Source organism: Struthio camelus, chromosome 21 (genome assembly GCF_040807025.1).
Source record: "Struthio camelus isolate bStrCam1 chromosome 21, bStrCam1.hap1, whole genome shotgun sequence".
In the NCBI taxonomy this organism is placed as follows: Eukaryota; Metazoa; Chordata; class Aves; order Struthioniformes; family Struthionidae; genus Struthio; species Struthio camelus.
Window position 1 is genome coordinate 1,315,691 of NC_090962.1, and position 24,900 is coordinate 1,340,590.

At 40.6% G+C, this 24,900-nt stretch overlaps 3 protein-coding genes across 15 annotated transcripts in view; 2 read left to right on the top strand and 1 right to left on the bottom strand.

The window, feature by feature from the left end:
- C21H1orf174 (chromosome 21 C1orf174 homolog) lies at positions 1 to 6,443 on the top strand. 2 transcript variants are annotated; one of them, XR_011135688.1, is made up of 5 exons: positions 11 to 100; positions 646 to 1,149; positions 1,971 to 2,087; positions 5,676 to 5,953; positions 6,308 to 6,443. XR_011135688.1 is itself a non-coding variant. In XM_068915487.1 (3 exons), exons 1-3 carry the CDS (start codon positions 44 to 46, stop codon positions 2,076 to 2,078), a joined length of 669 nt encoding a protein of 222 aa, XP_068771588.1. In that variant the 5' UTR covers positions 1 to 43; the 3' UTR covers positions 2,079 to 2,330. The 2 variants fall into 2 exon arrangements, 1 of the variants encoding a protein (XP_068771588.1); XM_068915487.1 differs by lacking the exons at positions 5,676 to 5,953; positions 6,308 to 6,443 and having other exon boundaries at positions 1 to 100; positions 1,971 to 2,330.
- On the bottom strand, positions 3,043 to 8,190 carry DFFB (DNA fragmentation factor subunit beta). 3 transcript variants are annotated; one of them, XM_068915485.1, is made up of 9 exons: positions 8,026 to 8,190; positions 7,824 to 7,950; positions 7,513 to 7,701; positions 6,676 to 6,755; positions 6,343 to 6,513; positions 5,983 to 6,083; positions 5,136 to 5,256; positions 4,296 to 4,352; positions 3,043 to 3,613 (listed from the first exon to the last, which is right to left on the bottom strand). In XM_068915485.1, exons 1-8 carry the CDS (start codon positions 8,185 to 8,187, stop codon positions 4,335 to 4,337), a joined length of 969 nt encoding a protein of 322 aa, XP_068771586.1. In that variant the 5' UTR covers positions 8,188 to 8,190; the 3' UTR covers positions 3,043 to 3,613; positions 4,296 to 4,334. The 3 variants fall into 3 exon arrangements, with proteins under 3 accessions (XP_068771586.1, XP_068771585.1, XP_068771584.1); XM_068915484.1 differs by having other exon boundaries at positions 3,043 to 4,352; XM_068915483.1 differs by lacking the exons at positions 3,043 to 3,613; positions 4,296 to 4,352 and having other exon boundaries at positions 4,471 to 5,256.
- CEP104 (centrosomal protein 104) overlaps positions 7,842 to 24,900 on the top strand; it is a 21,308-nt gene continuing 4,249 nt past the window's right edge. Inside the window, exons 1-21 of one of the 10 annotated variants that reach the window (XM_068915472.1) lie at positions 7,842 to 7,965; positions 8,982 to 9,146; positions 9,668 to 9,841; positions 10,413 to 10,551; positions 11,783 to 11,848; positions 12,231 to 12,307; positions 12,471 to 12,639; positions 12,868 to 13,026; positions 13,707 to 13,952; positions 14,819 to 15,022; positions 15,606 to 15,773; positions 16,876 to 17,049; positions 18,734 to 18,910; positions 19,237 to 19,443; positions 19,930 to 20,046; positions 20,441 to 20,477; positions 20,970 to 21,051; positions 21,666 to 21,774; positions 22,083 to 22,221; positions 22,721 to 22,788; positions 24,403 to 24,860. In XM_068915472.1, coding sequence (XP_068771573.1) covers positions 9,034 to 9,146; positions 9,668 to 9,841; positions 10,413 to 10,551; positions 11,783 to 11,848; positions 12,231 to 12,307; positions 12,471 to 12,639; positions 12,868 to 13,026; positions 13,707 to 13,952; positions 14,819 to 15,022; positions 15,606 to 15,773; positions 16,876 to 17,049; positions 18,734 to 18,910; positions 19,237 to 19,443; positions 19,930 to 20,046; positions 20,441 to 20,477; positions 20,970 to 21,051; positions 21,666 to 21,774; positions 22,083 to 22,221; positions 22,721 to 22,788; positions 24,403 to 24,717 — 2,940 coding nt within the window. In that variant the 5' untranslated portion in view covers positions 7,842 to 7,965; positions 8,982 to 9,033 and the 3' untranslated portion in view covers positions 24,718 to 24,860. Of the gene's footprint in view, positions 7,966 to 8,176; positions 8,296 to 8,981; positions 9,147 to 9,667; positions 9,842 to 10,412; positions 10,552 to 11,782; positions 11,849 to 12,230; positions 12,308 to 12,470; positions 12,640 to 12,867; positions 13,027 to 13,706; positions 13,953 to 14,818; positions 15,023 to 15,605; positions 15,774 to 16,875; positions 17,050 to 18,733; positions 18,911 to 19,236; positions 19,444 to 19,929; positions 20,047 to 20,440; positions 20,478 to 20,969; positions 21,052 to 21,665; positions 21,775 to 22,082; positions 22,222 to 22,720; positions 22,789 to 24,402; positions 24,861 to 24,900 lie in introns of those variants that run through there. The other 9 variants (XM_068915474.1, XM_068915471.1, XM_068915475.1 and 6 more) reach the window with 9 other exon arrangements.

Below are 24,900 nucleotides of genomic sequence, written 5' to 3' on the forward strand. Positions count from 1 at the left end.
GCCGGGGCGGCGTGTGGGGCCGGTCGGCGCCGGCCGCGGCCCCATGAAGAGCCGCAAGGAGCGGGGCGGTCCCGCGGCGGCGGCCCGGACGGTGAGCCTGGTAGGAGAGGGCCGGGGCCGAGGCGGGGGCGGGCTGCGGCGTGGCGCCGCCGTGCTCAGCAGCACCGTGATCGATTTGCCTGGAGGGTTTAAGTGAATTTTAAACTTTAAAACAAAAAAAAAGAGGTACGGGAGACGCATTCACCTGCCTGGGGCCGGGTTTTGGATGGGTTACTCGCTGCTGAGCTGGCTGTGCCACGGCTGGCGGCCTCGCCGCGTCCCCGTGAGAGCGCGAGAAGGCCGCTAGCCGCGTGCTGCCTTGGTTCGTGCTCGGGGCAGAGGTTTTTCTGCTGGTGATGAACCAGTCCACAGCGTGCAGTTCACCTGAGGCGCTCCTCGCTCCCTTTGTTTCCCTTGTTACCTGCGCTTCCTAATAGTTATTTGTCTTAGTGAGGTAGCTTAGGCGCTGGCTGCTGCTCCTTTCGGTCTCGTGGCGAGCCTAGCAACTAGTGCCGCTGGGTGGTTTTCTCTTTTTTAAATCCTTTATTTACTTGAAGTAAGCTGTAGGGCCTTGTCTTGTCTTTTTTTTTTTTTTTTTTGCGACAGCCTTGCCCACGCAAAGCCACTGACACCCGGCCCTCAAAGAGGCTAAAAGGCGAGAAAAGCGGTCTAGTGAAATCGGCGCGAGCAGGACGCGCAGGTGGGAGCGGGACGCGGGCTGCGCGGAGGGAAGCACCTAGCAGCTCGGCCGAGGGTCGGCGCTCGGGAGACGCCGGAGACGGCGACGCAACGCGGCGGACAGCAGGGCAAAGCGTTGCAGAGACGAGGGCGGAGGGACAGGGAAAGGAAGGCGACCTTTCCCCGAAGCCCTCTGCGGTGGATTCGAGCAGCGCCCCGTCAGAAGCGGGAAGCGCTGAAGATCTGCAAAACTGTGCCTGCCGCGTCGGAGAGGAAAGCAGCTGCGAGAGCGTGCTTTCGGGTGAGTCCGGCTTGGAGGACAGAGGTGCCCCGAAGACACCAGTACAGCGCGATGATAGTGCTTTCTTAGACGAAGACAGTAACCAACCAATGCCAGTGGACCGATTCTTTGGAAACGTTGAGTTTATACAGGTGAGATGATGAAAGTCTGTTTACTGCTCACAGACTGGGTTCTGTTCTGCTCCTGCCTTGTGTCTCCAAACGCCAGTAGTCTAGCCTCAAAATTTTTGGCAAACTTGACCGATATTGGTAGTCATCTGGAGAAGTGTCCCTGTCTTCTAGATAGAAAGACTGACCTCAGTCAGAGATGAAATTACTTGTCTGGCCGAGTCTATGTCAGAAGTAAAGACTTTCCTGTTCGGATTTTATTATTCCAGTTCCATAGGATAAATACTTTTACTCATAAAGATACAGATAGCTGCACTATGGAGAAAGTTTTTTTTTTTTTTTTAATGAGGTAGTTTTTCACTGCTCACTGGTTCTTAATTGTGGTTACTTTACTTCTTTGGAATAGAAACTGGTTTCTGACCAGCTCTGCTTTTGGACTGATCAAGGGACAGAATTATAAATTCAAATCCCAGGTCCTGCCTTTAACATACTGTAACTTTGGACAAGTGATGCTTTCTTTTTTCCTGGTGTTTAGCGAGGACTGGTATTTAACGTGGATAGGGAGGATTTGTTTGTAGAGCGCTTAACCCTTTCTGAATCCCTTTCTAAAAGCTTAGAAGGAATGCCAGCCCTCACTTTGACCGTGAGCCAGCACTGCCTTATAGCAGGCTCCCTTCAGAGCTCTTAGGCTTTTATTTAAGGTTTATGCAGATGCCATCACTTCTAAGAGGTCTGTATTAATACCTCATGTATGAGGCGTAGGGGAACGGGAAGCACTGGACATGTAGGAAGTGTGCTATTTGCAGCAATTGGTTTTTCTTAAGTTTTTATCCTTTTTCTTAAAGGACCTCCCAGCAGTTGCACTTGCAAGCACAACAATGAGCAGACGAGAATTTAGAAAGCTGCATTTCATTGCAAAGGAAGATGAGGAGGAGGAAGAGGATGTCCTCTAACCACAAAATGTAAAACAAACAAAACTATTTTTTTAAGGATTTTACGCCACTGTATTGGCTAGTGAAAGGTAATGGTTGGCTATGTCACTGACATGATTTGTTTTGTATTTGCCTTTTCTCAGAGGGAGAACTGGTAAAGTTTTTCTGTGAGCTCGTTAGATACTGTACTCTCCTCTGGTTATCTGGGGGGGGGGGGAACAGAGTTTGGCTGAACTTTTAGTGAATTGGAATAAATTGTATTTTATCATTTTACCACTAATGCTTTTCATTTATTAAAAAAAAGTCTATTGGTCTATTTGGTCTAGTGTGCTGTACATTTGAGCCAACACCTCCAGGAAACAGTTGGCCTGTTCTCCCTCCTCTTTAAAAGTAAGCAAGCAATCCTAGAACACAGCTGGATAGTCCTTTTCCTTTTAATTCTGTGATGTTTACCATTTTGGCATCTGGTTATTAATAGATCAAGTAGACTACCCAGTACAAGGAGCGATACCAGCCTCTGTTCCTTAAGTTTAGTGTTGCGTTTTTTACTTGTAAAATGAAAGCAATTCAGACCTTTAAAACGCAGTTTTGCTGGCAAAACTAAACGCACGTATGTCAACGTGAGTTCCATGGCTTTGGTCTCAAGATGGTAAATATATTCTTATTGCATGTCAGTTTTATGAACAACCACCATGTGAATCCCATGGCTTCTCTCTTCCATCAAATCAGCCACAAAAATTGCCCTTTTAAATGTTTGTGTAATGCAAGTTGTGCAATGTTGTCTTCAGCTTACTTCCAAGGGTTACGAATAGGAATTTTTGAGAATGTGGTCATTGGTGGTGATAAAGAAAGAATAAAATCTCTCAGCATAGCACTTTATTGGTAGGTGAGTGAGTATTGACTGCTAAAGATGTGCTCAGTCCCCCAAATTTATTGTTTTTCCTTGTATTTTTGGAAAATAATGAGCAACCTCAGAGACTTCAGGAACTGTTCATTCATCCAGTGTTTATGATAATACTTCTTTGAAAGTGTGGTTATGCAATAAGCTTCCAGAACATTTTTATTAATTTCCTCTACATTTCTAGAAAGCAAATAAAATCAGCACATGGTTTAAATATTAATTTCTACAGCTACAGCCTGTTAAGCATTCATATTAAAATTGTTAGCCAAACAAATTGTCTATGCATGACATGTTAATTCATTCACATTCCCATTCAGCTGGTATGTTGTTTGTCGATGATATTTCTTGGCTCCTTTTCACTAATTCAGTAATACACAAAGATTTAATTTTAATACTGGTCTCATGGTTTTCAACACAACTCCATTGTGAAGCAGTCCTTCCAAATTTTCTGAAATCCCATTTAGATTTGCTACTTCCTCTTTTTAGCAAATACGCTGTTATATATAGACCTTCATCTTTGTTCTAGCACTGTACAGAACGGTGATTTCCAGTTTGTGGGAAGTGTGCCATGTAGATTTCACAGTATTTGTCATCAGAATCTTCGATGTCATGGCTTCTGGAACATCAAAACGGTGTATAGTGCGTTTCCATCTTACTTAGAGGTGACATGCATGTTTAAAATAGGTGAACAGGAAGAGTGAACTCAACACAGTGCTGTTTAGAAATCCTACGTTAGAAATGCACCTACTTGGTTTTAATGTTGAAAAGTTTTGGAGGGGGCTTGAGTTTGTCGTTTGCCTTTCAAATAACTTAATGCCCTTTGTAGCAAAGCTCCTGTGTTTCTGAGACTTAATAAGTCATGGCTCACACAGCACTATGAATCTTAATACAATTCCACCTGAACTAGCTGAATTTATGTGGGTAAGGAGGACCAACTGCATGAAGGAAGATTCCTTACAGATGAGCCAAGTATGTTAATTACAAAGAAGTATCTAGTGCCTCACTCATAAACACCTTTCCCTATGCTCAGTCTTTTCAGTCTCAGTATTTTAGTCTTATTATATCAGACTAAAATAGTAAGACTACTTAATGTTTTATTAACCACTTGCTCGCACACCTCTACCTTCACGTACACATGGAGAAAGATGCCCATGATTTTTTTTAATAAGAAAATTCAAATGTTGCTTATGCTGACAGTCCCTGAGATTTCAATTGCCATCAGCTGATATTTAAAAAAAATAAATTACGAAAATGGATGTATTTTGTTATATGAGAGGTAGGGAGTGTGTTATAGAAGCAATAAATATTCTAAAGCAGCACATAAATGTGATGCTTACACAGTAAAGCTGCATGTCTTGCTTCAAGCAAACTTGAGCTCAAGAGGCAGAAGCTGTCTGAAAGGAGAAGAAAATCATTAGGAGGGATGACAGATAGAGAACATCATAAAAGCAAAGATGTGCCGTGGCCTTACTACTCCTAGAAAGCGCGCATCTAAAATAATAGCAAATGGAACAGTTGTGGATCAGTGTATCAAAATACAGAAGAGTCAACACCTCTGTCACTGAATTGGCATTTGGCATATTCGAAGTACAATGGTTGTCTACCTGCAAGAGGCACAGAGCAAAATTATCCTGAAACGTTGTTTGCCTTAATGTTTGAAGGAATATGAATCTGCAAATTCATTGTTTAGAGTATTTTTTTAAAAATGCTTTGTACAAACTTCATTTGTCTGTAGCATGAGTTTTGGGCCTACGTTTATCATGGCAAGAAAGAGATTGTAAGGTCTCATCAGTAGCAGCCTCTGCGTCTCATTTTTATAGTATGATTTATAGCTGTACTTTATCACACTTAACGTAGCGTGATCTAAGCAAGGCCTGTAGTAAGCAGGAAGGAGGGAGAGTAGAATTAGACATAATCTGAATGTATGCTTTGTGAGACTGCAATTGAATTACTTTGGGGTCCTTTAGCAAGTCCTTTAGACTTGCTAAATATGTTTTTGATTAAGAAACTAGAGCTATTTAAAAATGGTGTCATGTTGCATGATTTTGGGGAAAAAACAGAAGTCATTTTCAGGGGTACTGCTAAGAAATCTTGTGGGTTTGCTTCCTTTTCCTGTAAATCTTAGTTTTGTCGCAGCTGAGATTATGATTGGTTTTCTTATGGCAAGCAATATGTACAAGTTTCAGATTATCCAAGGTAAACAACAGTTGATAGAAGTATTCCCAGTTCACTTCTCTTCCATCTCGTGTTTTGACAGCTTCTGCCAGCTCTGGGACAACAGTTCGTTTCTTCTCTATTCTGCAATGTACAATAGGGGAAAAAAGCATTACCACCAATTTTTTTCGTGATAACGTTTCCATCTGCTCTAAAAGCAGGACCAACTGCATGAAGGAAGATGCCTTACAGATGAGCCAAGTATGGTAATCACAAAGAAGTATCTAGTGCCTCACTCATAAACACCTTTCCCTATGCTCAGTCTTTTTAGTCTCAGTATTTTAGTCTTAGTCTTACTATTTTAGTCTGATATAATACTTGTTATAATACCTCTAAAAGCAGGATAGAAGTTGAATTCTTTTGCCATAAGTAGTTTTATAAAGTTGGGCTTTTTTGGTTGTTTGGGTTTTTTTTTTCTTTTTTTCTCCCTGAAGAAACTGGTTTAGCAAATCCTGTTTGTTTCACAAGTGCACAATGCCTGATTTTTTTTTTTTTTTTGCCAGACACAGGTGTATAGAAGAGAGTAGCCTTCCCAAAGGGCAATATGCTGAAGAGGGGCATGTTTGTATACAGCGAAAATCGGAACACAGGCAAAGCAGCTAATGAGAGACTGCCTTATAATCCGTCTTCAGGATTTTGTTACCAGACACTGTTGCAGCATCCAAGCATCTTTTACAGCAACGCACAGTTCATAGTGGAGCTAGCGTATGATGGGGGCAAGGAAGGGGGAAAAGACTCACAGGCAACACCTTTGCTATCTAAGAGGAAGAGCATGAAACAGGTAGGTCTGGATTAATACTTTATACATACATGTGATCGAGATTCCAGGTACTGAAGAGGATTCTGCTTTCCCTGTTACTGTAGGGGTTGATAGAATGTTTACACGGGCAGTAATCCCTGTCAAAAGGTCCCTGAAAAACAAGATCAATACAATGAAGGGTGTACAGCTTCTCATCCTAGCTTGGTCCTAGCCCAGTATTGACAAAGCTTTCATTTGCTGTAACCAGAAATAGATCATGCAAGCTATAGCATTACCCACTGCTGAACTTGATTGATACTTGACTACACAAACATCAAAGTAATTGTCTCCTTCCTCTAATATTGTCATTGTAAACCGTGCCACTGCTCGTTGCAGTCAAGACTCTGCGCTTTAGAAAGGGCTCAACTTACTTGACAAGAGAACCATCCCTCCACAGTGCACAGGCGGACTGCTTCCTCCTCTCTTCTGTCAAAGTAGCACCCGTTATATTTCACAGATTTCAGTTTATCCAACATAAGGTCAATTATCCTTTTATATGCATCTCTTGCTGTTGGATGAACATTTGAAATAAAACCACTAACCTTAAAAAAAAAAAAAATACAGTCATTACTTGGTGCCTATAGCAGGTTGAGGCTTTTTTCCTACAAGTATGTTGCGCTACAGAAACATTTTTTTAAGATATGCAATTACTGAATTACTTTTACTAGCAGCTTGAAAATAAGTTGCATTACAGAAACTTTTACCTCTTTCATGTAGCTTCGTATTCTGCTTTCACAACTGTATCGCATGTAGCTTGACTTATTCTTAAAACGAGACTCTAGACCTAAAGAGAGTTACTTTGTAACAGTGGACAGTACTTTTAATTCTGTACTTCTGCTTAGATATATCCCTTCTTTTCACAAAACTCAGTATAAGTAATTTTTTCTTTCCCATTTTTATTTTACTGATACAAGACTACCCTGCTCTTAGCGCTTAGGAGGACCAAGCGGACTGACTGCTCTGAGAGCAGTAATAGATATTTTAGTTGTTAAATGGTTCTTATTAATGTGCATACACGCACAATGTTAAAAGACTATCCGATAAAAAACTGAAGAGTTCGGAAAGAACCGCAGAGTTCAGAATGAAGAGTTTAGCATGAGCTGGGAACTGGAAGATGAACTTACAGAGAAAAAACAAACTATCAACCCATAGTTGATACTCAACAAACTATCAACACTTCATGAGCTGATTGTTAAAAGATTGTATGTGCAGCTCTACTTAGTGTTAATGGGAAAAATCTCCCTTTTATATATTATAGGGTTACACTGGATGAAGCAATAGAGAAAGTTGGTTTTTTAACCAATTTCTGATACTGAAATATGTATGTATTTTAAAGAAACTGAAAAATGAATGCTAAGGTAAGTTGTTAAAATAATCTTCCCCTGACCAGCAAGAAGTGCCACATCCCATAAACCAGAAGGACTGCCACACTTTAAAGTTTCTCCTCCTTCAGAAAATCTGAAACGGACAGAAACGACTGTTCTCAGCAGAAGTAAGACTACTGTCCTTAAAGGGTCTAGCGTAGACAAGGCAGAGCTTGCCTTCAAACCATTTCTTGTCCTCCTCCTTGTCCTCTGCTAGGATGTTCTCGTCCAAGTTGTGAAGGAGGTCCACCAGGAGCTTCTGCCTCTGGGGGGCCAGGTCACCGGAGAGCAGCTTCTGCGCGGCCTCCACCACGGCGTCCCGCTGGCTGTGAAAGGCGGCCAGGAACTGCCCCACGTCGCTGAAACCTGCGCCCGCAGCCGGGAGCCGCGTGAGGGCGGCGGCGGCGGCGGCGCCTCGGCCCGGGGGCGCCTGGCCTGGCCTGGCCGCGCCGCGCCGGCCCCGCGCCTTCCCGCCCCGCCGCACTCACAGCCCCGCCACGTCTCCCCCGGGCCCAGCAGCACCAGCTCCGTCTGCGGCGGCAGGGCGCGGAAGAAGCTCTCCGTCAGCTCCGTCCCGTCCTCGTAGAGGCAGAGGCGGCTGCCTGCCAAGGGAAGCTGCCCCCGCGGCGGGTGAGCGCCGGCGCCCGCGCCCCCTCCCCTCCCCACACCCCCCTCCCTGCCCGTCCGCACCTGCAGCAGCCGGCAGCCCTTCCGCAGCAGCCCGCGCAGGCTCCCCGCCGCCACGCCGAACTTCTGCGCGCCGCCGCGCCCGCGCAGGCGGAAGGCCCTCAGCGGCGCCGGCACGCTGCCGCCCGCCGCTGCCGCCATCGCTGCTGCTGCCGCCGCGCGCATGCGCCTCTCGCGGCTCCGGCGGCGGCCGGGCGCTCGTGCGCAGGCGCGGGCGCGGCGCCGCGTTGCCATGAGACGGGCGGTCCCGGCGGTGGGGCCGCGCTGGAGCAGGTGGGTGCGGACCGCAGCGGCCTTCCCCGGGACCGGACCGGCCCGGCCCGGCCCGGCCGCCGCGGTGCGAAGGGGGGCTCGGCCCGGCCCGGCCCTCTCTCGAGCCAGCGCCCTGTCCGCGGAGGGCGGGGAACCGCCGGCGCTGTGGCTAAGGCCGCGGCCTGCCCGGCGTAACGGCGAAGGCGGCGTTAGCGCCCCAGGCCGCTGTCCGCCGCTCTCCTGCCGCTTCCCCCCTTGCCTTGTCGCAACCCCCGGGGCCCTAGGTAGAGCGCTGTGGCTTCTTAACAATAACTGTTGGTAAATTGGTCCCCCCCCCCCGTTTGGCTCCAAGGCACGGAGGATGGTGTGTCAGAGCGCTCACCAAAACCCACCCCGAGACAGCACGGAAAAGCGAGCGTGCAAGCGTTGGACGTCTGTTCAAGCAGTTTCATCTTCCAGCTCAGGGCTGCAGGTTTTACTGGGTTCGTTGGCCCGTTACACGGGTCAGCCGAAGCCACGTTTCAGTAAGACTTAACCAAAAGCTCAGCGTGAGGATGTGGTGTGGCTTATGCCACTAATGTTAGCCGGTTTAATTAATTAAAGAAAACTCATGCTTAAATTCATCAGCTACAGTGCGTGACTTGAGGGACCCGCAAGGTTGAATTTGTTGATCGTAGTGTTTCAGTATTCTTTTCTTGTTCTTGTAGGGTTTAATTTAAGTTTAAAATGTCACTGTTTTGAGGAGGTCACCCCTGCAGGATGCCACACAAGATTGGCTTTGTAGTCATTAGTTCATCAGGACACGAAGATGGCTTCAGTGCAAAAGAACTGATGGTTCATGCACCGACGGTGAATGGATGGCGATCACCAAGGTACTGCAACTAAGGGCAAAGAGCATAATTTTGAAACACTAAGTGAGTTTAAAATGAGTAGGAGAAGTAACGTGCATGTTCAGAGTCGTTTACAGCATCCCAGATGAAACTGATTATAAAAACAAAAATCTAAATGACTTTGATCCCATAAAGTCCTTATTCTGAAAAAGGTCTTGGTTACTACCTAACGATGTAACATCACGTTTAAACAAAGTCCTTTAAAAGAAAGAAGGGCGCTATTTTTGCTCTTGTCAGTCGTCTTGGAGTTTGAAGCTGCTTTAGCTTGATATTAAAAAATCTAATCTTCTTGATGCTTCTTGTTGATGCATATGGTGCACTTGAACACGCGCAAACTAAAATGAAGAGAAAAATGTTTCTTTTCTATTCCTTGTTTTATGTTTACAATGTTTGTAATGCTAAATTCAACTATTATAACTTCGGAAGACTTTATGATTAAGTATTAATGAAGTTGAAAGTAAAGTCATCTTCAAAGATGACTCAGAAACTGTGTATGTTTTTAGACTCTGTCAGTATCCCCAGGAAATTGTTCTGCAGTTGGTGGAGAGATGTCGAATACGAAAACTACAGTTACTTGCTCACCAGTATATGATTTCAAGCAAAATTGAGTTCTACATCAGTGAAAACTTGCCCGAATACTTTGCTCCTTATCAGTCAGAGAGGTTTCACAGACTAGGGTAAGTCAAAAGACTCTAAAAGGTTATGTTACTTTAATCAGAAAAGCCTCAGGTGTTCATAGTATTCATCATGTTTTCCATGCAATATTGATATGCTGTGCTGCAAGCTGTAAAGAACAGATTCTAAGCTTGTGTAATGAAGCTGAAGACACAGGTGTAATTGGGGATAGAATTTTACTTAAGGTGTTCAGATCACAAAAGACAGCTACAGCGCTCTTTCTGAAACGCTTCAGTAAGTTTTAGAGTTATCCCTCTTTACTAAATGAACGTATTTTCACCTTTGTGGATACACAAGGGAGTGGTGCACCCACTGAAAAGAAAACACATGTGTTGTTTATTATATATTTTATTCATATTGTGCTTCACTGGAAGCATTGACTTGGGATCCCTCCCTCCCTTGCTGTGAAACAACTCTGAAGTGGTGCTGAGGTGGGTTGTTTTTGTTTTTGCTTTTTTAAGGCGTATTGCAGATCATGAATACTTTTCTCAAATGACAACATTTTTTGTTTTAGTTATGAGCAAATTCTACCATAGCATTTTACCTGCTTACTTGTTAAGTTTTCTTTCTCAGCTATGTTCCTCTCTCAGACAATGAAAAGACTGGATTCAAAGCACGAGAGTTAAAATCTGTATATATGGATGCAGTTGGCCAGTACCTAAAGCTGATTTTCCATAAAAATTATGTCAATAAATACAACATATACAGCCAGGTAAGTTAAATTAGAGTCCTTACTTGATAAGCTAGATGAAGTAAGTTTCAGTAGTACAGGACAGGTATAGAAGTCTGCTTCCTTGAGTTGTAGAAAGTAAAAATGCTGATTGAAAGCTCTCAAGTTTGTTTATGGTCTCCTTTAAAACAAACAAAAAACCTCCACAAAACGTTTGGAATGAGTTAGAATCGTGACTGAAAATATGCAACCTATCCAGAACTAAGGAGTCAAGTGCGCAGCCTATTACTGCTTTTCATTTTGAGTTTCAGGCTGCATAGTAGGCTCTGTGGTGAAGCAAAACACTTCCTCTGAGAGCAGTTCTTTGGTCACCCCAAACCCGCTCTTAGTCTTTTTAAGATCTGATGTGGCATAAAGTTAAGGTGTTATGAAGTCATCCAAATACAGAAAAGGTGAACATTTGCCTCATAGTTCTACATAGGCTCTTTTCATTTCCATTCCAGACAAGAAAATCTGTGAATTTGGCAATAATTTTTTTTAATGAAACGTGAGGTACATTTAGCACTTAAAGCTTTTATTTGGATGCATACCACCCAAAAGACAACAGGTCCTAATCTGCTTATCCAGGTCAATATGAAGATGATTTTGCAGGAGACATTACAATTTGGTCATAACCAAGCAAATTCACTCACTAAAACATTGGTTTATGCACATAAGGTATTTTCCAAGTGAAAATATTCATATATTTAAGAAAAACGTTATTACTGGCTCATCAAAGTTAAACTCATGAAGACAAACATAATTCACATGTAAACATGAAGAGTATTTGGGAATCTCCTTAGAAAAAAATACACAAAGTTCATTTCTGACAACAGAAACATGATCTGCGTTTTTCATAAAAGAAGCAAGCAAAACAATCTCAAAGCAAATCTTGGCTTTTTACCTTTAAGCAATTAAGTGGAGGAATGATAATGCTAACATCCGAAGTAGTTTTACCAAATGTTTGTTTTCAGATTAATTTTGTAATCAGTATTAAGAATTATACATTTTTCACATATTTAAGTAAAACAAAGAAAAAGGTAGATGAGTTTTATGAATTGAAGTAAATCACCAGTTGTTAATTTTCAGGAGATTATACTTTTGAGGGAATATCAGCACAAACTGTCTAGTGACTAAATGTGCGTGTATATTTAAGCATGCCATTTTGATTTCATAGGGTAGGGAAGAAATAATGACCTTGTATGCACTTACATCTCCTTTAAATCTATCCCAGGTTGCCCTAGTAGCCATAAATATTATTGGAGATCCTGCAGACTACAGTAATGACAGCATTAATAATGTAAGTGTGTAATGGCAAGCATCCTTGTCTTTTTAATATTGCTGCATGTGTTCAGTTGCAGGGTTCTTGAGATAACAGAGGACGTTTTTCTTCTAATAGTTCTGTGCTTCAGCAGAGTTGCCATATATCCGTTTTTATCTCATTTTGAAGCAAGAAAGCTCCCATAAAATGTATGCCTATTTGTGGAAGCAAAAACCAAAACGTAATTAATTGGAATGCTTGCATTTTCAGCCTCTTAAAATTCACCTATTTCCATATGCCCAAAACAGAAGCATGCTAAGGCTCATCCCTTCTTTTGATTGTTGTAAGTCATGGTTTCTGTCCTGAACGTACACATGATGTTGCTGAACTAGCATAAGATTTTCTTTGTTTCCCCACAAAGGCTTCAAGAGAGAAGCTAATAGACCACTACTTAGGAAGTAAATCAGATGATCCTGCCTTAGATGGGACATACTTTGGGTAAGGATGCTATTTTGCCTATACCCTGGCAAAATGTTGACGCAGTCTAAATTAGTTCTCAATCGCTATATTTTGTTAGTTCCCTGGTAGGAAAAAGACACGTGCTCAACCTGGTCTATTCTGGATTAGTTGAAAGCTTATTTTATTAATTTTATTTCTTCAGGAAGCCTGATTCCATTTCACCTCTGGATGATTTGGCTTTTGACATGTACCAGGATCCAGAGGTCGCTCAGATAATACGTAGGCTAGATGAGAAGAAGCGTGAAGCTGCCCATCATGAACGCTATGATTATGCCAAGAAACTCAAACAAGCTATCGCAGACTTGCAAAAGGTATTGTCAAACGAGTGTTTTTCTCTTAGACCAAACAGGTTTCCAGTGGTCCATTAGGGTAGTCTTTAACCTTAATGCAAAATGGAATTGTAATGATTTCCAGTATGTTCTTAAGAGAGTAATGTTAAAATCAGATAACTTGGTTTCAAAACTTGTCTGGAAATGCTGAAGCCCATGCATGTGTGTGATAATGTGACTCCCAAGCTAACCTGTTAAAATGTTTCCCAGGTAGGGGAACGACTTGGACGGTATGAGGTAGAGAAACGCTATGCTGTAGAGAAAGAGGATTATGATCTTGCTAAAAAGAAGAAACAGCAAATGGAAGAGTATCGCCTGAAGGTGTATCAGCAATTGGAGCTCCATAACCTTCTGGATCCAGAGCTCATGGTGGGTGTTGTTCCAAAACTCTGAATGCTTTATCAGGTGGGTATTGTAAATGGAGATGGAAGAACAGCCAAAATAAATTCAGGGGATAAGACACATTGCACAAGTGTTATATGACAATTATGTAAAGATTTTATGATTTCTGTTTAGACCGTGAATTTCCTCAGCGAAAGACTTGCACGTGGCAATTTACGACCGTGCTTAGTCCTCCATAAATCGTGATGCTAAGGCCTGAACCCAATAGCATTGACTCCTAAATTCTTTGCGTTATTTCAGGGCTACTCAGTCCCCATTCATAAACTACTTTCTCATATTTTGAAGTATTTCTCATTGTGGATACGAGAGGCTTACGCTGGCGTACTGCTAACCATACGTAATTAGAGTGACCTATGAAGAAGCATAAGGTGTATATATAGTTCTGTATTGTTCTTAGTGTGGGGGACTGTTTGCAGTCTCTCTCTGACACTCTGTCTCTCTCTCTTGACACACGCATATGCACAGAATTATTTTGCAATTGTTTCATAAAGCTGTATTGAGCGCAGTAATTGCGCTTCTGTGAATGAGATCTGGTATTTATTTGAAAGTAGCAAAAGTTTTAGTGACTGTCAAAGTTGTAGCTGTAATAACTTTGGTTTTAGTACAATGTACCACCTTAGCCTACAAAATCTCCTTCCCTTTTTCAGGTTCGAAGACCACCTGAGTTGCCTTTGGAGCCTGTGATTTATGCTGATAGTTTTCAGCACGCAAAAGCCATTAATTCATCTCCTCGTGAGAAAACAGAACCACAAAAAGGAGAGCCACGGAAAGCAGAGCCTTTGCTGGAAGAGAAGGCAGTAAAACTCATTTCTCCCGAGCCCTCTGTTCCCCAGCAGTCTCCTCTTCCTGTGGCTCATCCCACAGCCTTGGGGGAAGGGTTTCCCAAAGATAATGTGAGTAAGGTACTTTTGTTTCTGTAGAAATCTAGCGCAACAATTGATCTTGCGTTCAGTCTTCCGAAACAACCTGGTCTTTTGTGATTATTCTGATGTCTCGTATACTGTCTGAAATTGTCTCAATTGCTGAGCAATGCCCAGCTATTAATTGCTGTTAGCCTTTCTCTTTCCTGAATCGCTTGGAAGTTTCTACAAACGTCCATTGAGACTGAGGTAAATAAGGGTTATACCTGATTTACAAGTAGATGAATGGAATCAAATGGACAGTAAATGATTAGTCAGAGGTCACACAGCCAATTTAGTGGGAGAACAGGCAGCAGATTTCTGCCTGCTCCACTAATGGCTTAATAAATCGTATTCTCAGAGATCATACTGTGTGAATCTACAGCAGCATGGGAATCTCTCTCTAAGGAGAAGACGAAAATCATAGTATCTAGTTAGACTGACATTTTGTTGCTATTCCAGCTTTTTGCAAAGCTAATAAGAAGACTTGCATTGACTTCAGTAGCAGTAATATACTCTCTTAACAGCGTGTTGACATAAAATAATTCAACAAGTAAAGCTTTGTGTCTTGCTGACTTCCTTTCAACAGAGGGTTTCTTCTGTAGGTATTTGTATTTCCACAAAAGGCATTTTGTGTATGTTTTATGATATTCTATAGAAATAACTGTTTTATTCACAAACACTGATTCCATCTCTTCATGGTGTTATTGTGGGAACTTCCCGATCTGTCCTTAATTGTCAAGTCATACCGCTTTAAAGGCGGGAAAACAGCAGTTGAGTTGAGGTGAATCCAGTTAGTGATATAACAACTTCACTTCAGAGTTTGTTACTCCAGAAATGGCTTAATCTTCTCTCTTTAGGTTGAATTTTTACCTTATGATGAAAGACCTCTTCCAGCTATCCATAAACAGCCTGAGGAAGGAATTACATACCTGGAGCCAGAGACGGCTGAAGGGAACGTCAGTGATACTCCAAGAAGCGGCATTGCTGGGGAGCCAGAACCATTAACAGAGAAGGCACTGAGGGAGGCCAGCCCTGCTATTGAAGTTTTTGGAGAAGCCTTGGTAAAGAACAGCAAAACAAGCACGTGGATTATTGCAATCTGTATTGAGTTGACTTGGCAGTCACTCTGTGAACAAAGACCTGCTGATATGGTTTTTAACATGTTTGAAGCTGTTACCTAAATACTAGAGATTAGAATTTGACCTTGGATACGTGGGTGCCTGTCTTCAACATTTGCATGACTCTGTAGTTTTTTATGATTGATTACTTTGTGAGCAGTTCAGAAATCTTACATGGATTCAGTTCACTCTTCTGTAGAAAAGAACGTAGCAGATGTTGACATGCAGCCTGCTTTAGGGTGCCCCCTCTGCTAGAATATCTGTAGCTATTGCAACTGTGAATAGGATTGGCAGGGAGAGAAATCATGTCCCAGTCTGAGATAGTTCCTTGAGCCTGTACGGTTAATCCATTTTCTTGGTCAAATTTCCAAAAATATGAGCAGAAACACCTCTTTTTGTAAGAGCCCAGATTCCTGGTGTTTGACTGCTTAATTTCATGTATGCTTTTAAGGCTGTTTCTATATGTAAATATTGCATGGAAATATCAGTATTGGCCATTTAAGAGGTAATCTTGTTCTGTGTTCAGGTTTCAGGAGCATATTCCAAGACATGGTCATATCGAGAAGATGCATTACTTGCGGTGTACAAGAAGCTGATGGAAATGTCAGTAAGCGCTCCAAAGGACGATTTAAAGAACATGCTGAGGGCTGCCATTTTTCTTGTAAGGAGAGCCATAAAAGACATAGTGTCTTCAGTAAGTAGTGATACATGTGATAAGAAAAGCTGCCTAGCCTGTGATTTGCGCAAAATGTTGCATCTGCTCCGTCCCACTGAAACCTGGGATTACTCAGCGGTAAATCACAGATGTTAGTGGAGAGAATAATTATAAATACAAAAAATAAAAGTGTGTCCTATGCTGTAAAACGTTTTGTTGCTTAAAAGTACAGGTGGAACGAAAGAAACGTGGGTTCATACGCATATAAACATAAGTTTTTACACTTAGAATTTAGGGAAATGCACACATAGAGGAGAGAAATGTTTCAGTATTTTTAAGTTGCGATTTCTGCAGACTGAATTCTGTAAGCTTCAGATCATCAAAAACTTGACAGAACTGAATTTAAAAGTGTTATATGGGATGCTTTAATAGAATCTGTATATATATTATTGCTGATGTCATATATCTTTCCCAGAGACTAATTAAGCTGCTATTACAGCAATTGAGAAGCCAAATCTTAAATTATCAGTTTAACTATGCAAAATGCTCCAGCAAACATCTAACAACTAAAATTGTAGAACTGTGTAATAATTGAAACTGTCTACTAATTGAAATAAATAGTTTATGAAACTTTACTGAATGAATGAATGAAAAAAGAAACACGGAATGCCAGCCTTTAGTTAGGGTGAAGTCTGGCTTCTGTCAGCATGGAAAGTAGTGTGTCCTGGCCTGAGTAGTGGGCTTGGAGAAACGACTGCTCATGCAGTAAATATGTACTGTGGTTGAGCTTTTTTAAAAAGTTGAAATAGAGCAAAGGAGCAGACAGAGTAAGCAATTTAGTCTCCAATTTAGGAGATTAAAGTTGGCCTAAGGAGACTTAGCCTTCAACTAGGCCTCAAACAAGACAAAGGAAATATTAAGAGCTATGTTAATCATTATAAAATAAATTCTGAAGCTTTTCACCTAAGCACATCTTTTCTGGAAAAGAGAGATCTGGAGTAGCTTCCGGTAAGTGTTGCCTTATTTCTAGATTCCTGCTGTTGTTGTTTAGAAGTACAGAAAAGATTTTACAATATTACCTGAAAACTGTGATCGTTATGGTATTTTTGTTCAGTGCCTCCCCTTTTTCTTTTTAATTCAGGTTTTTCAAGCTTCCCTAAAACTTTTAAAAATGATCATTACACAGTATATACCAAAACATAAATTAGGAAAACAAGAAACTTCTCATTGCGTGGAAAAAACACTTCCAAGTTTGCTTTCTAGAACAGGAGACTCTTCAACTCGTCTTCGCCTTGTGGCTTCTAACTTTATTCAGGTTGGAGTTTTTCTTCCAATTACATTTTGACTGCATTAGCTTTGAGAGTGTCACAGAAGTTATACTTGAATAACATCTAATCAGACCTGCCTTCAACTCTAGAGCTTGCTACTGTGAAGGATTATACCTCAAAACGCAAGGCAAAGTGGTAGAAAGTTTCTTTGCGGTGTCTTTTCTAGCAGTATCTTTTTGAACCCTAACCCTCACCTTTATTGTGGAGAGAGCGTGAGGAAGTACCCGTTATCTTGTAATCTGCTGCTGCAGATGCAAGAATGGTGTTGCTCATTAATTCTTTTTATTAGTTGCAAGTGATCTGCACAGAAGAGAGCAAGCAAGTCCCTACATGCTCGTCAGACTTCTCTGTTGTAATTTGGTTGCATTTTTGACTAAAATAAGAAGTTAGATCTATTCTCAAAATTATTGGTGTGAAATTGTAAATAAACCTCTTGCATTTGAGTATGAGTTTTATGGAGTAACTTAAACATAGCTTCATTAGCAAACAGGAATAAAATTGAAATAAGTATATGGTGTAAAAAATCGAACGTAGCAACATCAGAAAAAGGGATGTCTGTTTTAAAAGACACAGTCCGTTCCTTGTTGAGTGTTGGCAATGAGCATTTGTGAACAACTGCTAGAGGATTACAAACTCTCTTTTCCAGTAGAATTTAGAAGAAAGAACAGTAATTCTGTGTGAAAATGTGTGTTAATTCAGTCCCAGGAGAGCAGTAGGGTGAGTCATTGGCTCTGGATTATTTGTGTCCACACAGAGGGGATAAGAGTTGTCTTTCACTGTAGACTTAAGTAAAAATCCTGTTAACACGGTTATTGTGTGAAATGCTCTGGCAATGTCACCAGAACCCCAAAGGGGACTGATTATTTTATGAATACTACCTGGCTTATTTACAACAGATTTGTAACTGAATACTCAAAAGGAAATGAGAAAATGGTTGCGGACGTATTTTCATAGACAGGGCAGGGCTTGGCCTGCAGAGAAGGAAAATTTGGTATCAATGCTAATAGAGGAGGCACTGCGCTAATAAGTACTTCTCTGGGGAAGGTGCCAAACAGAAATAAATATAACCAAGACTGACCAACCAACCCTGTGACAACTGCATCTGTCAGTGAGGAAGAGGGACTGCAGGACACTTCTCCTGCATCCTGTCAGCTGACAGATGCTCTAGGGAGGGGTGCTCTGGCTTATTAATCATTCTGCTGCCAGCAAAGAGATAAACACCGGGTTCTAAATAACAGCAGAAGTTAGCCTTTGAGGTTCTTTCTAAAATAGAATGCAAAATTACAAGGTGGCTTACGTCTTCCAACAGCTGAGATCAATCTTGATGCTTTGTCAAGACTTGTAATCCTTTGTGACACTTCTTATTTCCTGCTCAGATAATTCATTTCACGGTTCTATACCTCTTGATCGTTTCAACACATATTACTTGTTTCTCAGTGGCTTTTTCTAATGCCAAAAGCAAGACTAAACATCTATATCGTCTCCTTTTTAAAGCCAATGCAAACAACTTTTGACTCCTAAAATAACCAACAAGCAATTACTTTGTGGGGAAGGTTTGCTTCATTTTACTTAACTTGTTAAAGTAATTTAGAATCATTCTGCTTTGCAAAGGCTGTTCATCTTCCATATTTAGTGTTCTTACATGCGTGCTATCTCTTTATATGTTTATAGGAAATGGCACTGTGTAATGAGGTTAAACCTCTTCAGATTATTCCAGTTCATTTGGTCCAGCCATTAAAACCGAATTCCCCAACACACTTGGCAATGAGTCAGGTGGAATTAGTGGAACGCCTCTTGAAAGAAATGGGAACTGAAAACTCTGGATTTACCATTGACAACATCATGAAGGTAGGAGTCCGAGTGTACAACATTTTAAGTTCTTTTCTGTTGCTGTTCGGTACGTGTTTGTCTATCTGTTCTAGTGGTTGACAAATTACTAAGAGAGAACTAACGAGCCTCTTGGAGGTGATGCCGCCCAATGTTATGAGGAAGCATGATGCCAACACAGGAAAAAAAGCATCAGTTATTCAAAATTGGTTTGGAAAAAACTGTCTGTATGAAGACTTCTCTCACAGCAGTGAAGTAATTGCCTTAGACTAAGAAACAAGTCTTTAAAAAAGATTAGAGGAGATGGGAAACAGCATAATTGTTTTTTTTCTTTTTCCCCTTTTCAGTTTGCAACAGGGGCTTTGGAACACAGAGTTTATGAAGTACGTGATACAGCACTGAGGATTATCTTTAATATGTATAGGAAGCACAAGGCTGCTATCCTGGAATATCTTCCTCCAGATGATGCAAACACTCGCAAGACTGTTCTCTATAAAACGCTCTTTGATGGCTTTACTAAAATAGATGGGAAACTTACTGAAACTGAAATTAGGGTATGTAATAAGATTGTAGATCATATGCAGCGACTTGAAACATTATATTCAGCTAAGCAATATATTGATTTCATAGCTATATTAGATATTGAATGACAGCTGTATATCTTAATGTATAGTTACAATTAGTCTAAAAAGCTAGTGCTCAGTTTATTATTACATATACTTCTGCATAAAGCTTATAAAATACAGTGATAGTTCTTGTGAAAAAATACACAATATCTTTCACAAATATATATTTACTATTTTATGTTGACTGGCCTTGGCAACAGTAAGCACAGAAAAATTGCAATGCATTTCTTTCAAGTTAGTACAGAGGATTTTTTTGTGGCTTGTTAGTATAATTGAACAATCCTTCAATCGAGGAGGATATCGCTTCTACTGCACTAATCATTTGTTCTGTGCTGATGTTTTATGTTTTGCAGTCTTCCCCTATATGATAGATGGTTGCAAAGCTGTTGTAATTGTAAGAGTGTTTCTTCACAGGCACAGAAAAAGGCAGCCACAGAAGAAGCAGAGAAACAGAAGATGGAAGAAATAAAAGTTCTGCAAGGGCAGCTGGCAGCTCTAAAGGAGATACAAGCAGAGGTTCAAGCTGGAAAGGTTAGGGTTGTGAGGGTGTTTTTGTTTTTCCTTTTTCCCTCCCAGGTATCCCAGGCTGAGATGGTCTGTAATGAGACAGCAGTAAAGTAAAATAAGTAAATAAATAAAAAGTCTCTGTGACATACACTAAGGGACCGACTTTCATCCTTAGCAACCGGTTTTTAAATTTGGCAGTTTGTTTTTCCTAACATAGTATGAAGATTGACTTCTTCTATAACAGTTTTGTCTGTGTTATGGTAACTCCGAGAGTGTCTCTAGAAGGTTTAAGTGTTCTTGTACCAGCTAGAGCATAGGAATGGTGCTGAGTGCCTTAAGACCCTCCACAAGCATTCTGTACTGCATGTCCGTCACAGTCATTAAGGAAATTACTGACTTAAATTTCTCTGTTCGATAGGAAAAAGAATCTGATTTGCCGAAGTCAAAGAATCAAGGTAGGTAATTTCAAATAATATTAAGAAGTGTAGAGAAATTTCAAGTTGTCCTTGAAGCGTTGCAGATGCTTAATGGATTATTGAATCATCTGAGTTAAAAACGTGTCTAATTGCTTTGGATTGGCTGAAGCTCCACCTGCCCAAGAGATAACCATTAAGTTTACTGAAGGAAACAAACAAAACAAAACTTACCATCAGCTAACTGGTTAATGTCATGTAACAAATGAGTGACTCACCTCGAAACCATTTAAGATTTCTCTCCAATCTAAAGTAAATAATCTACTACATTTTCAAAATAATCACCAACGTGTTATAAATGTAGATCACCAAAGCTGCAGTTTTCCAACAGCTTCAGTGTTTGTTTTCCAACATGGAAACAGTATACTTCTACTAGGTCTATTGCTGTTGAGATCTGGAGAAGCAGCAGTTCTTTGCATGCACAAAAATTTAATGAAAATGTGATCTTGGTTTTAACAGTTTTCTTTTTTACAGGTTATCAGGTAAATGAAGGGCCACAGCATGCAACAGCAGAGACTCCAGATGATCATTCCTCTGTTGCAAATTACTTAGATAAGTAAGTTAGATGAGAGCTTCAGATCACTAAACAGTGTAACTTACCATAGCCATAATAGCCATAATAAGATTTCCTCGCTAGATAGAGGCTAATACCTTGAGCGTTTAAATAATGACAGATTTTCTTCTAATAGATTTGGAAATATCACCAAACAATTCCAGGTGTGGCTTCTCACTGCTTGGACAGTGTGACTTTGAACTTGTTTTCTGAATAGTTGTTTGTGTGATAAGAAGTTGCTACAATGTAATGCTTTACTGACAGTATAAAGTAAGGCAAAGACGTACTGGAGCTCGCATGCATATTGTAGGGTTAGGGCACAGAGAAAGCGCTTACAGCTTCTGGGATCGTGAAAGCCATTTAAGTCAGCTGTTCTCAATGCTTTTGTCGAATTATGTCTTTCTATAGCAATAAATGCTTTTAAGTTGTATTTACCATAAATTATATAGCAGTATCTGGTTATGCCCCACCTTATGGTCCGTAATATATAGGGAAAATAATTTGTACCGCAATGTTAGCTGCTTTTCAGAATAGAAGAAATGGGGCTCATCCTCTTTCAGTATATAGCGTTACTGATGTTTGCTGGTTTTTTTCTCATTGTTTTTTGTTATTCCTAGCTTATGCATTTTTTGTGGTGAAAGGGATGAATCCTTCACAGAGGAAGGATTGGATCTCCATTACTGGAAACACTGTCCTATGTTAACCAGATGTGAGCACTGCAAACAGGTCAGGTATAAACTTTCTATAGCTAGTACAGTCATTACATGTTGTTATTCTGGTTTTAAGGTGCTAGAAGGCATTTAACAGTATGGCAGTTGAATTTGCAATGCAATTGTGTAATCTTGGATAGTGCTTTTAGAGAAGAGCAGCTTTATGAACTGGATTAAAAGCTTGACTACAATTTCAGTTCCCCTTAGTCACCTTGAAAAGTGAGATTTTACTTCCAGAAATCGCATAAGTAGTTTTTTTTAAACACTGTCCTTATTTACTCAGCACAGTACCAATCTTTCTGTGTCCTTCTTGCTGTGTTGCAGGTGGTCGAAATAGCAAGTCTGACAGAGCACTTGTTGACCGAGTGTGATAAAAAGGACAGCTTTGGGAAATGTCAGCGCTGTAGTGAGGCCCTTCCAAAAGATGAGTTGCCCAAGCATATTAAGAGCAAGACTTGCAATTGTGAGTAGTTTCAAGTAGGAAAGCTATAGTTCAAAAGTGAAGTCGGTTAGATACTCTGTATATACACTTTCAAATACTGCATATTTTTGGCAAGTCAGACCACTTCAATTTAGGTATTGCACTGTGGATTTAGGATCCTGACTACATCTTCAGGAGCTGAACGCTTTCAGTGTAAACACGTGTTTACCAGTGCTCCAAGTGCTTCACTTCCATGAATGCATGTGGGGAGGGTGGGTAAAAAGAGTGGAAAGCCACTACCCCCCGGTCCCTGCAAGTTAAGCCCCAGACACTTGTGTGATAACTGTCCTCCATTCCTTTTCATCTTATTTCTATGAAGATGATTGAACACAGGACTTCTTTGAGAGCAGTTAATGATAATAGGATAGGAGCTGCTTTAGTCATAGTGTAGGTTATGCTTTTTGTTGTACAAGTCCTCCTTCTTTTTTTGAAGATCAGCCAGTCTTTGCCATTCTCATATTATTTTTTCCAATCGTTTCAGCTGCCAAACCAGAAAAAGTGGCAAACCACTGTCCGTTGTGTCATGACAACTTTTCCCCAGGAGAGGAGGTAGGATTGCCTTCCGGACTGATCTTTGTTACATCACTGGGATTGAATTAGTGTCCTCTTATAATACTGGGCATCACACAAAGATTTAAGAAATTGCCTAGATTATTACCAGGGTCTCTAATGGCTATCCCACACTCTAGGTACCATATTTGAACCTGGGTCTTCTACCCACCAGGTGTATATGGGAACCATAGGGCTATAGGCTGTTCAGTGTTGGTCTTTCTCCTCCTGTCACCTCTCGGAGAAAAGTAAACGTCTGTTGTCTTTCCCTTACGAATCATTAACCAAAATAAATTTAGCTCTGTCCAAAGTGTTCCATATTATCATGACATGAATTGGCCTAATTTGAGATTTTTCTGAATTTTTAGGGAAAAAATTGTCTGTTTGTTATATATATCACCTAAACAAGACTAAGCTAGTAGCCTGGAAGAGTTCTAGGCAGCCATATAGCTTACTGCCCTCTAAATTCCCAACTCCTAGGAGATTCTGTTTGTTCATTTGTCAGCCCTGGCATTCTTCAGTGGCATTATGCAATTTAAGATACTGCAGCAGGATTGAGCACATCTAAAAGACAATTCGAAAGTAAGATGCCTCTGCTTTGGGTGTGAGGGGAAAATGAACATGGGTAAAGTAAGCAAGAGCTGCTCTAATCGTCAAGAGAGAGAGTTGAGATGACCCCTCTCTACTTTCTACATGTTGTTTCCTGTAATTGCCTAACGCTATGAAATCTCTGACATACTAGCTCCAAAATATGCTTTCCGCAATTGAAAATAATAATTGGTATTATGTCAAAAGTTAGTAGTTCAGAAAATACTTAACATACGCGTTTCAGTATTTGGTATGAATCATCTAGCATTCATTACAATGTAGTATTTAACCAGTTCTGTGTATCATTTAATTTTCTGGAAAAGTCTAACCAGGAGGCAGCCAGCAACTCTGAACTGAGTATTAATTCCACCTAGATGTCAAAGGGTGATGCATAGTCTGTGCTGTTTTCTTCCTTAGAATGGGATGCTGCCGTTGAGTAGTGCTTCTCTTCTCAAAAGAAGTTCTTTCCAAATCCTTTTGGCTTTGCCAAGAATGAGAAGCTCACAAAATAAACCTGAAGATATTGTTACTAAGCTTGAAATGTCTGAAAGAAATGTATGTGTGGTTACTCTTGCAGTTATGTCAACACTTTTTCAATATAAAATACGCGTCGATGAAAGGATTTTCTACTCGGATTATATATGTTTTTTACTACTTTGAATGCAATCACTAATTAAAGAAGTTTAAAAAAAAAAACCCAACAAAAACGAACAAACAAAAACCCAAACACCACACCTGCTTTCAGCTTCTAGAATCTGTTTGTTTTTTACTGTGGTGTTCCTTTTAGTTTATAATACCAGAACAAGCAGATGCATTAATTTCTATTCTCTTTTTTTTTTTTTTAGTACCACATATGATGCTCATACTTTCTATGAGCAAGCAAACTAAAACACTATTGCATGACGTATATGTTAACTTAAATTTTTCCCGTGTATAAAAGTATATGCATGTGTACATTGTGATTAGATAAAAGATTATTAAATTTGCTGGTTTTGTAATATCACTACTTTTTTTAATTCACTGTAGGCCTGGAAGTCTCACTTAATGGGCAAAGATGGCTGTAGAATGAATCTGCGGAGGTTACCCATAATAAATAAAATTTTTCCAGCGCAGCCTGGTAAGATATTTTTTGTGATGGTTATGCTTTTCAACATGTTGCCATTATTTAGGCAGAGTATTTCATCCTTGAAAACAAATTGGCCTTTCATTACTTGTTCAACATACTTTTTGCATTTGCGTAGCCTAATTGGTATTTCTTATGCTGGTATAGGCTATAATATATACTTAAAGAGCAAGTTCTCCTCACTGTTAAATCATTCAATACTAATAATTTCAAAATGAGGGCATTAGTTTAATTGAGTGGGAATACTGGCATGTTTTTTAATTTTGTCAGTTCAGTTGTCTCTCTGTGCAGTAGCATGCTCTAAAACTGTTTCCTTGCTGCAGTTGCTCTTAGGCACTTTCATTGCAGGGAAGATCATGAACAAAACTATCAGCTGTGATACTAAACAGTTAACATTATGG